General features: G+C 42.8%; 1 protein-coding gene across 2 annotated transcripts in view; it reads right to left on the reverse strand.

The window, feature by feature from the left end:
• LOC112456105 (nascent polypeptide-associated complex subunit alpha, muscle-specific form-like) overlaps nt 1-12079 on the reverse strand; it is a 114281-nt gene that overhangs the window by 36132 nt on the left and 66070 nt on the right. For both annotated transcript variants that reach the window (XM_025018420.1, XM_025018421.1), the window contains 3 exons: nt 11158-11384; nt 9921-10222; nt 9281-9558 (listed from right to left, as the gene is read on the reverse strand). In XM_025018420.1, the coding sequence (XP_024874188.1) occupies nt 9281-9558; nt 9921-10222; nt 11158-11384 (807 nt within the window). The remainder of the gene's footprint in view (nt 1-9280; nt 9559-9920; nt 10223-11157; nt 11385-12079) is intronic.

A 12079-nucleotide genomic window follows, 5' to 3' on the forward strand; every position in this document is an offset into this window, starting at 1 on the left:
CCTTCTCCTTGGCACAATTTTTCCGGCGCAATAAAGAAACTTTTGCGAGATTAGGATTTAAGTCAATTTTAGTGATTGACACAAGGTCAGTAAAGCAAATGATGTACGTCGTTGCGGATTACCTCGTCGCGTCGTCATCTTAAGAGCAAGATTCGCGCGACCATAACGAGCGTGTCGTAAGTACATGCTACGGGGAAAGGTGAGAGCAGCCCGCGGAGCTTCGCTTCGCGCGGCACTTCCTTGACGATGATCGACGTGAATCGAGCGAGACAAACGGGCCACGTGGTTGTGGACGGTCCCGCAGGCGACGTGGATCTCGTGTTCCCGTAGGAGGAAGAGGAACCTCACGAGTTACGAGTTACCTCGACAGGATCGCGCGATAGGTGATGCAAGCGCCGGCAACCTAGATCTGTCACCCGGACGATTACGAGGGAGAATCACGTGTAGAGAAAGCGGGTGGAAGAGAATAGAAAACCGGTCATTCATCAGGCTGCAACTCGAAGAGAAGCGTATCGAGGGAGAAGGAAGAGAACGCGCGGCAGGAACGTCGTCGATGATTAGAGCAAGATGAACGCGAGAGAGAGAGAGAGAGAGAGAGAGAGAGAGAGAGAGAGAGAGGGGAGAGAAAGAGAGGAGACGGCCGTGACGACCACGTCGCGATGTTTCGTGATTCCAGACCTCATCATCGCGCAATCATCTCCTCAAAGCGGCCCGCGCGCGCTACCGCGTTTCGTAATCAGCCTTAAACGATAACAAGATAGGTACGTGGCGAACGAGGCGAAGCGAATCCACTTCGGGGAAATGCGGTACGAGTTTACGCACGTAACACGTGCTCGCCGCACACGCTCCGTCCGCGAGGGCAGGGTGGAAATCTTATAAAATCGAGAGATCGCGCTACCGTAAAACGTGAGAGATGTCCGTTATTCGATTTGCGCTGTGTGGCATTGGTCTGAAAATGCGTATGAATTTTTATCGTTTTATTTCTGTACGAACGAGCACGAGAAACCTGCTACAAACATCTATTTATGCGAATTTAAAAGGCTGTAGAAAAACGATGTATTCTTTTAAATTGTCAATAAAGTGGAAAAAAAGGTATAAACTTATTGTATCTTTTTTTTAACGTCATGTATCAGCGCGTCAAAGTATTTCGCGTAGGAAATAATCACGAAGACTCGCGGAATCTCTCTTTTATGAAAATGTGAATGAGCGTGTTTCCATGTCAGTGCGGACTAAATGTCTGACATAGAAAACGACAGGTAGAAATTTAATAAAATAGCGTGCATCCGTACATCACTGTGCAATGCAAGGACATGACATTTAAGGATCGACGAGATGCTACTTTACGTGTTTGTTCGTGCAATGCGATGTGGAAAAAGACCTCGTGCGATTTACTTCCTGGTTCGGCAAACAGACATTCTCGAGGCTCAGGAAAAGATATCACATGATGGTCTTTTCAAAGATGAACTATTTATTCTTTTCTCACTTATTAATATTCTTCAGCCGGCATTTCACGTTTACCTCATTCTCTCCTTTTTCCGTCACCGATCGATAATATTGACTAAATGACAGCTCGTGCAGCATGAAATTCAGTATGAGCATTAATTTAGTTTACTACTCAATTAATTATGCTCATATACCGGTGGTACAGAGCGTGCATGTATAAATATAAATCGATAATTCTCGCTACGTCGCTCGTGACACGTGAATGCAAGAGGTCGTCCGAGTTCAACGATATTCGGAGCAAGAATTATTGTGTTCGTGCATAAAATCGTGGCAGCGGGAGAGAACCTGTTGCCGCTTCTAAAGATCACGAAGACGATAAAGCCGAAAGCGAAGATGGAATCCTGCCCGCGGTGTAATTAAACATTGACCTATAACGAGCTGTAATTAGTCATAGCTCTAACGAGCCATATAGCAGGAATCAATCGATAGAGTCGAGGATATTCGCGCCGACATTCAAGTTGCCGATCTTTAATCTAGGAAAACCAACATACAAAGATACCGTAGACATTATTATAAGACCTGTATCGCGCTCTGTAATTTCGAAGGAATATTATAATATTCTGAATACATGTTTATATTATTGCTTGACGAAAATCCGTAAGAGTGAAAGGCACAACAATAATTAACCGCATTAATGTCAATTAATTTCGACTGCTATCAAATGCTCAGTACATAATGATCGTGTTTACTTCACCTAACAATGTTATAAAAATTCAAAATGTGTTTAAAACTACTAAAATTATCCCCAGTGTATATCTAGCTTTTAACATTATTATCGCCGAGCATTCAACGACGTAGAAAAGTCGGCACTTTCCTGGCGAGCAACTTAACCGCTCTGACATGCATCATTATCCCTAATTCAATCACTGACATTGTTCATGCGAGCGTGCGCTAACGAGAGCGGTAGCCGGAAGAGATATGCCGGGACGATCGCCAAGGAAGAGCAACAAGAATTATAGCACAGCGAAGATACGCCGCTAAAGCCAATAAAATGTTGATTATAGCTCGACTCCGGGGAACGACTGGCCGTCGATACACCTTGCTTTATGCGCACACTATCTGTCTCTCGTTGCTTGCGACCGCCTGGAAATTACAATGTCCATGCGTAACGGCGTGCAGGATGCGGGCAGCACTTAACTAGCCAAGAATATGTGGCAACCCGACATCAAAGTCAGGGGGGGTTCGATGGCCGCGTAGAAAATGCGAGTGACCGCAAGCTTGGTATCGGATCGGTAACGACGCGCGAAAAAAGGAAGAAAGAGGAAAACCGAAAAGGAAAGAATAGGATATAAACCACGTTGTCGCTAGATCGTGCGCAGCGATTAAGGAAATATATTACCTAAGGTACACCAATATCATTCGAATTGTGTAACAGTTTGTAACGTTCGATCATATATCATTCCATTTCTTGCGAATATAGAATGCCTATCTTTTTTTTTAATTTGACGGTCTGATGGATGCTTGTTGTACGATCGCGATTTTTGTTCTTCACTCAGATTGATTCGCTCGACTGAGAAAAAAAAATAAAAACATGACTGAAGGTACCTATAATCGTACCGCTCTTAGTCGCCGCTAATTAAATTCACGTTTGATGAACACGTCTCGGCACATTTCTGTATAAATGATGGAACACGAGATAAAGGCTGGGGCCGGTTCACGGTCTATCGGCGTATGCGCCTTTTAAACGCACGGTAGCGATCTGTCAAGTGGAGAAAGACGGCGTTAAGTCCAAGTAAGAATGCACTGTGTCTTTCCAACGTTCACGTGCATATGCGGTACCGTAACGCCTATACGTACACAGGATGTGGGAGAAAGCGCGCACGTGGCCCTCGGGTTAATTAACGTTCTTGGCGATTAGATAGGCGCTGGCCACGTGGCTGGCCATTAAATCGATCGACGAATCATAGTGATTCCGTGAAAATCCCCGGGCAGTTTGCTCGCTATCCGCGATAAGAGGCTACTTTCTAAATACGATTCGCATGCACCGTAGCGAATTCGGACTTATTCGCCTGGATGGAGATACAGAGATATCGTTAATTGTCAAATAATTGAGATTACTAATCGCCGAAAGCCACGTATATGAATTTGTGAAACTTCGGTATGCGATATTAAAGTCGAGTATTATCTTGTTTTAAGTTCTTACTGAAAAAATTATGTATATAAATAAGCGATAAAAATTCATATAAAAATAATTATTTAATAATTTACGTATAATTTATATCTTAATTACTTATCATTTATATCTAAATCAAACCTTAAACGATCTAATGTGAGTCTAGACTAATATCTAATATCTGAACTAAACGATAATTTATGTCATAAATTTCAGGATAATTTGATAGTGTTTTTATTTATATTTCTTTATGCCGTATATGTTGATACGTGTTTAAACATATATTTTATATACGTGTATATTCTGAGTCTTCAATAAAATATTATCTTGAGTTGACGATAAATATAGATCGTCTAAAGTTTTCTAAAAATATAATTAATTTATGACAGTAAAACTGCAAACAATATATATATATGAGAAATTTTTATCTAAAAGTATCAATTTAAATCGGAAACTGTAAATTGTTCGCCTTTTTCCGTGGCATATTATCTTTTAACATTCAAGCCGGATACAATTCGTTGGAAATCGTTAAATTGCCGACACGATTCATTAATATCGCACAGCGAAAAAGTCGATATAGCTACGATCACATTGAGGTGCCCGGAACGATACACGCGAGTAAGCAGGTCACATTAGCGAAAGTCGATACGCTTTTCATCATAATTTCGTAAATAGTGTAAATGCTCGCGTACAAGTGCACGCGGGGCTATCATTATGGACGTTTAGATGTATGTCTACCGTACAATCAAATGCATAAAGGCATTTCGCCGCCGCGGTATTGCTATCTAAAACCGACGGTTGCCGGCTGTCAGGTGAATGTAGGTACTCAATAAACTTAATTAATTCATTAAATCGCCTTTAACATTAAATTATATGTTGCTCTTGAAAAAAAACAGGTCGATTATATACATCAAGAGATCGCAATTATACTAATTGAACAGAGAGAGAATGATGTTCTAGAATTTATATCTCATTGTCATTAAACTCAATTAATTTAACGTTGGCATTAACGCTAGTTACTCGAATTTGTAATATCAAAATTGCAGACAGACAGTGAATCAAATATAGAAATTTGGTCGGGTCAGCAGACAGCTTGGGGCAACCTGTACAGGAAGTACCTAATCGATCTGCGCAACAATACAGTCATTTTTAACGATCTCTAATTTCATCGATCATCCATCATAGAAACATCATACAATCCTTTCCCAAACATATCCGACGTTCAGGTCGGGGCAACCCTTCGTGCGAATCAAGCGTGGCCGACGGAATTACGGATTGATCGACATAGGAGGAAGCGATTCGACTTTAGGCCGCATAGGAATCTAGAACGAGAACGTCCTGCATCATTCGACGCGCACGTCCGTAATCGACGGCGATACGCGGCGGGTATTAGCGCCTATTAATGATTAATTGACCGGTGCCAAGAGGCCCCGCTTCACGTGTGTGACGGTGCTACACGCCAGTGCTAGCCAGCGAGAATGGCGGGTCGACCCGGGTCAGATCATGCCTCGCGCCGAATCGTTAGAAAGTCCGCGCTTTGGGTCTCGCCGCGCCGCGCCGCGCCGCTGCGTAGCACGCTCCGAGTTAAGGAGAGATATCCATCCATCGGCTCGTCCCGATATTGCGAAGTGCAGCCCGCGTTGTTAGCGCGAGCGAACGATGAAAAGGATTCGCCGTAGGCAGGACAGAAAACTTTTGCGCAATATCTCAGGTCTCAGAAGGACCCGGTCCCCCGATATCTTCAAAGTTGAGCGCAAATACGAGCGTGATTCTAAATTTTCCTCCTGTCAATAAGCGGCTCGTGGCGGTACACGATTTATCATGATTTATCGGGCACAATTTATCCGTGATGGGAGAAACGTGATAATTCTTAAACGGTCGGGAACTGTAAAATGTACGATTTAACGCGACGGCGAACGGTTAACAGCTCGACTCGAACGAGATGTCGATCGAGCATAAATAGAAAAGGCGAATAGTCGTTCAAAAGCGTCTTCGCGGTCAATCTCCATCTCGTCTGGTAGATAGAAATCGATCCGAAACGCTGGTTAAAGCGTAATCGGACGCTAGTTCCGAACGATCGATGAAACGCGAGTGACGAACAGACGTGATGATGGAGAAACTCGCGTAAGGACAAGTATATGCGTAGGACGCGAGAATACAAGATCCTTCATGAGCGCGGAAGACGTACGGGCCACATTCATGATTCTTTTAACGATCTTGGCACATGGGCACGCTTACGTGTGCAGCACAGTTGCTTTAACCCTCTCACCCTGAATTATTCGAACCTGTTTCGAGTCCTACGACCGTTTTGTATCGCACGACGTATTCCCTGTTACCACAAGTTGCATACCCATCAGCTTCTCGCAATCGGCGACTCGTAATTCTAAACGGGTACAATTACTTTCATTCCTCACGTTTGCGTAATGCATGATACTCTGTATAGTGTATGTCATCGAAATCTTCACCGACATTCTACGACGATAGAAGATGATTAAGTAATAAAATTGCAGAGATAATATAGGGTTTCTCAAATCTGACTAAAAGCTAATTAAATATAAATGGACAGTTATGTGTATACAAATTTTTTTTAATAAGTTCACGATTTTATAATGAACATAATATCGCTAGACCGATTAATAAGGTAAAATTGGTTGCGCTATTAGTAATGTAATTGCGTGTAATTGCCTGAGCAAGTCTAACTATATTTGTATGTCTAACTGTATTCATTATAATTATTATCAGAGAATAGGTCAATAGCTTCCAACTTCTCTTGTCATGAAAATAAATAATCAATTTACTAAGTATCAATCGAATATATAAAGACTTGCGGCAATAATTACTTTCGTTTTTCGAGATAGTTTCGCACTGTTGGCTCGAACGAAAGTGAATGCAGTAATATTGCAGGTATGGATACCGGTCTAAGGATTGCCGCCATAATTCCAGCTGATCTATGAAAGGATCGCTCGCGCCGTTGATCTGTTCGCGGTATCCTCCGCGAGATTAGAATCTCGATGCCATAATTCTAAGAGGATTCATCTGCGTCGCGGTGCCATATTTGCCGAGCCGAGCAACGAGATCGAGAGCTCGTCGTAGTCGAATTCACCGCGGTAACTCGATAAACGAATCGAACGGCACGTGCACGAGATGTTCCATGACGTATAAATGACGATCGCGGGATCGTTCGTGCGCAGAAAATATTACGGCTCCGCTTTATAAACCTTAAGCGATTTGTTTAGGTTTCACCTTTATACGTTTTAATGACTCGATGTTGCGTATTCGCGTGATCGTTACAGTCGCATTCATTGGCGGCTGCGAAGAGAAGATCAAAGATCTGTTCGTTGCCCGCGCGTTAAATCGGACATTTATAATCGAACAGACGTATGAATTGCTGCTTTAATTATCACTATCATATAATGTATAAAAATCTACATAATTAATTCTACATTACAAAACAAATGTTTTTACATATCAATTTTACTGAATTCACAAGAGTCACATGTGAACATTTGTCAGAGATTATTCCGCGTTCACGTTTACTATAACGAGCGAGGACCTGGCCGGTACCAGGGTTCCTCTCGAACGTTGATTCTCTCGAGAAGTGTAGCGGGGTCCCTGGAGGCATGTCAGTTTCGATTATTCTCGGCTATCGTTAGGCCCCGTTGAGCGCGTGCTCGCTCGCGCGAACCCAGTCGCGGTCCTCGAAACGTCAGGCTGTCGGGGCCGTAAATTTTTTCGCAGGCGCCCACCTCTCGTCATGCATATTCATGAATACTCGAATGTAATCGAACGCCGTGCGCGAGTCGGCGTAAGAAAGAGACGGCGGGGTCCTCAAGCGCTTCGATCAGCCGTCGACTCGATTCAAGAATGACGAGGGCCAACCACGAGAGCGTATACAGATAAGAGCGGCTCAAGGACCCGCTGCCCCTCGTCGTGGCGAGCCTCGCCGTGGAATACCGAGGGACGGCCGTGCACTTTATGCGAACCCCCGAGACGACACACGCACGACAACGATTCTTATCTCGCGAAGGATACCGCGCGCCACGTAAAAAAAAAAGTGCGATACGAGCGCGGTGATGGCGTTCCCGAAACGGCTTATGGCTATCGTGACGCGATCGAATTTGGTTTCAGACAACTTTGATACCGATATCGGATACCGGCGGATCTCCTCGTTAAGGTAAGTATAAGTATATCGATGTCCCGTGCGGTCATCAAGCACCGATGTAAAAACTTATGAAAAGCTCGTTATCGACGTTACATCCATCTTAATTATCGCGGGATAATCATTAGGGTTCGCGAGAGAACCTCGCCGCTGCGACGAGTCTTTATTTTTCGTTGCGAAATAACTTCCCAAAGTGAAGTGAGAGAAGAAATTGCGACTCGTGACACGGATGAGGAACTTTTCTACCGCGGTGGAGTCATGGTTCTTGCTCTCTGTCAGGTGTGAGTGAACGATGTGACAGCCGGAGGAATAACTTCTGTCACGAAGCCGGTGAGGAGTGGCGCGGTGTTCGAGAGCTCCGTTCCGTGACATCGCTCCGATCCACGAAGTGGAAGATCGTATCGTGTACGCGCGAGATAAGCGTGTCGGGTTATCTGTAATTAATCAATTTGCGTCTACCAGGCGGCAGCCCGGTAATTACGGGCTCGCCGTTTTATCGCGAATTATGAAACCATTCATCGCGCGATTCCCGACGAGCGCGAGCGAGGACAGAGGGGGGGCCACCCATGGAAAGTAGACCGCGCCCCAGTTCTACGACGAAAGGTCGTTACTGCCTTCTCAGCAAAATGCCGCGCTTCTAAACGGAGGGAAATGAGGGGAAACGTTTAATGCCGAATGGGACGGATGAGTGGATAATTTCAGTGGACACTCTCGAAAACCGACGGTCACGCCCGCGACTTCGCGGAGATAGCGAATGTTAAGTGGTCCGTAAAAACTATTATTGCGAGATTATGTGCACGAGCGTATTTCGCCTCGAGACAACAAAGAAAGAAAAAAAATCAAGGAGGAGAGAGAGAAAAAGAAAGACAGACAGAGAGAGGAAGAGAACGAGAAGAAGGAAGGGAGGAGAAAGTATAGATATTACAAATTAGAGAGGGGTGGAGGATCGACGCTAACTTCGAGGGGTCATTATAGAACTTTCCTAGCTAGCGCACCGTCTCTCCCTACTCACTAATGCCAGACTGTCCGGATTGACTGATGCCAGGTCATTCAAAGCCTTCTAGATCGCCTCGTTGCCTCACTAACATAGAAGTCGGGAAGATATTGCGCGATGGATGACAGCGTGCACCATTATAGAGTAGGCTTTCAAAAGCCATTAAAAATAGCGACTACGTTCAACACGATTCATACAACAATCCAACCAAATCGAGAAATCGATTTTTTTTTTACTTTAATGAATAAGTATCGTTGTATATGGTCACTCCTTTCATTTTTCTAAATCTATAAAATATGTTTCAAATAAGAAACGTTTCGCGGAGAAATCTGTAGAAAAATACTTCTTTCAATGATAATAGAAAATTGTTGTGCAATCTTGCGCCTTAATAAAAGCATTAAAATTCACTCGACGCGCTTGATCGAGTGCACGAACAATGACGTAAATGCATCGCCTGCGATTTTTCCTCGCGGAAAACCGCGTCGCGGTAAGACAAATCTCTTTGACTCACCTGTGCGTACTCGGCGCAGATGTCAATCGACGAAACGTAATTGACGACGTCCTCGATGGTCCAACGATTCACAGCTTGCCCGTCGCCGCAAGGTATGTGGCCATAGAGAGTCGGACACCTGACGGGCGGAGGTGTGGTTGGTCTCGCGGTAGGTTTCGGCTTGGGGGACACGCTTTCGGATCTCCTTGTTTCCGGCCTTTGCCGCTTACGAGGTGCAAAGCCGCCGGGACTTGAAAGGTCCAAGGGACTCGTAACCCCCGCGTCTCTTTTGTTCGCGCCTATGTTTCAAAACAAAATGAAACGTTACTTAATCTTTCTCAAAATCGGTTAATAATACACCCCATAAACACACATAACAATATAACGCACAAAATGTCTTAAAAAACGCGTTTTTTTATCTGTGAATGCTTTGATCAATCCAGCCTGATTTTTTTTTCCAATAAAGATAAAAATACCGAGACATTAATTTAATATTAATCCAATATTAAACGATTAAAAATTAAAGAAATGGAAAAAATGCAAAGCCTACAATTCGCAAGTAAAAGATAATTATGATTTCTTTTTTCCATTATAATAATATCATTAATATCTATCATTTCTTGCCCGTACGGAAATGTGTGTAACTTCTTATGATACTTGCCTTTGAGATATGTTTCCAATTCTGCAGCGCTTTGAGCCGCATTGGCAGTTCGCACCATGTGCAAAAGAGCCTGGGTGGACGACATATCGATCATAGGCGGAAACACGGGGTTGCCGAAGAGGCTATCCTGCTTCTGCTCCTTCGGATCTTTGTTCGAGAGCGGTGAGGTCGTCGGGACATTCGATGGTTGCGGAGCCCCTAACGGCGCCATCAAACCAACGAACGGCGTCGCTGCAGCCTTGAAGGCCGGAAACCTCGGGTCTAAACCTGGAGGGTAACCGTTTCTTGGCGTGCTAAAGTAACTGAAATGATCAATCGTCCTTGATCATTAAGTTCCTGTTATGTATATAAAGAAAATACATATATAGCTGCTATCACTGTCGCACGTAGACATTTTTTCAAACAGGCTCGAGTGTATTTTTCTCATCTTTCATCAAATGTAGAAAATGCTACTGATACAATAAGACTACTTATTATTACTCGTAATAAAGATATAAATGATGTTATTTGTAAATTATGATTTCTAATATCTTAAAGAGACTCGAAGAGAAGCAAGAAGATAGTTACCTCTTCTATTTTCAAATTCAACGGATCATCAAGACGCCGACTAAATTAGCAGGGCGCAAACAGACACGTAGTGAATTAAAGAATCGAACCTTTTTCAAATACCAAAGGTCGCATTGCTAGAATCTGTGTTCAGCACTTAACTAAGCAATTAAGTAGTCCTTTGATCTGTTTCCAACCTATGTGCCAAAAGGTACAAACTTAATAGTCAACGTACGACGCGACAACCGGTTTCAAGCGAGAGTACGTTAAGTCCCTCGAGTACTCTCTGCGTTTTACGAATCTTAATCATACGAATCATCTATTTGCAGCCTTCAAAGTTTTAATTCTTTTACAACGTCTCGCAGTGTTCGTCAATCGACGAAAGTCAATATACGCATGTCACGTACCGACGAAAATATTCAAAGACGTTTGCAAAATTTTCTTTCCTTAATCATACAAGACATTAAAACAAATTTTGTGACGCAGACTCAATACCACAATAATGAAGCAGTATCTACACGTCAATTTCTAATTGGCACGTCAATGTACCATTTATTTGAAAATAAAGTCAAAAGTGATGTTAGTACTGTAACGTGTATCTTTCCTTTATGTTAATCCTGCAGCTCATTTATGGGAATTACAATTCTACTGCGAGTAATCAAAAGTGATCGACAAAGTGAGATGGACGTACTCGTTAGGGTTGGCGTTGTTGTATTTGGCAGCGAGACTCCTCATGAAATCACTATAGTTTCGTCCCATCATCTGTTCCATGTGCTTGAGATGATGGGGTGGTGGTGGACCCTCGGGTCCCCCCAAGGGCGTAGCATTTGGCGGCGTACCCGGATGACTCGACGAAGAAGGCGTCACGCTTCTCGACGACGTCGAGTTGTTGTCAGGTGTGAGTCGTTCTGTTTTAACCTGCAACGCGATAGGATTGCCCTTCTTTAAACGAGACCTCACTGCGCGCAACCGGATGCAATAACAAGAAGGAGAATGCGGAGCAATTAACCGGTCATAAAAAGAACGAGTATAAACGGAAGTATCAGTTAACAAGCGGGAGCGGGTGCAATAGAAGTATATTTAACGCTACTTCATTTAACGCTAGAAAGGATAAATTAATAATAGTTTCATGTGCAAGCTTTTTTCCATTAAGTGTAGGTACTCACTTAAAAAATTAAGTTGATATAATTTATTATTATTATAATTATAACGCTATTTAAAATATAGTCACAAAAACATTCTGTTATCTTTTATCATAAAGAGTATCCCGTTTCAATTTTTATTAATTTTCTATTCAAACTTTAAATTCTGAAATAATCATTTTAAGCGAGGTTAATAATATTTGAAAATGTTAAGTGTCTTCGCGTGTAAAGTTGTCATCGGGACGTCTGCAGATTGCTCATTTCATCTTATCCACGGTAACAATAATTTTACTATCTTTATTACCGCTGTGCTTTATGTTTGAATGTTGAAGGCCGCAGTACAGAAACAATGCATCTTTAAAAGAAAAAAATTGTTTTAGCCTCTCATCAACATCATTCTCCACTTGAAGCTAAAAAGATTGTTTTATTATGTTTAAAAAGATGCATTTAGAATACTCTAATAATTGATTA

Source organism: Temnothorax curvispinosus, unplaced genomic scaffold (assembly GCF_003070985.1).
Source record: "Temnothorax curvispinosus isolate PA1 unplaced genomic scaffold, ASM307098v1 QBEX01006657.1, whole genome shotgun sequence".
NCBI classification, from domain to species: domain Eukaryota; kingdom Metazoa; phylum Arthropoda; class Insecta; order Hymenoptera; family Formicidae; genus Temnothorax; species Temnothorax curvispinosus.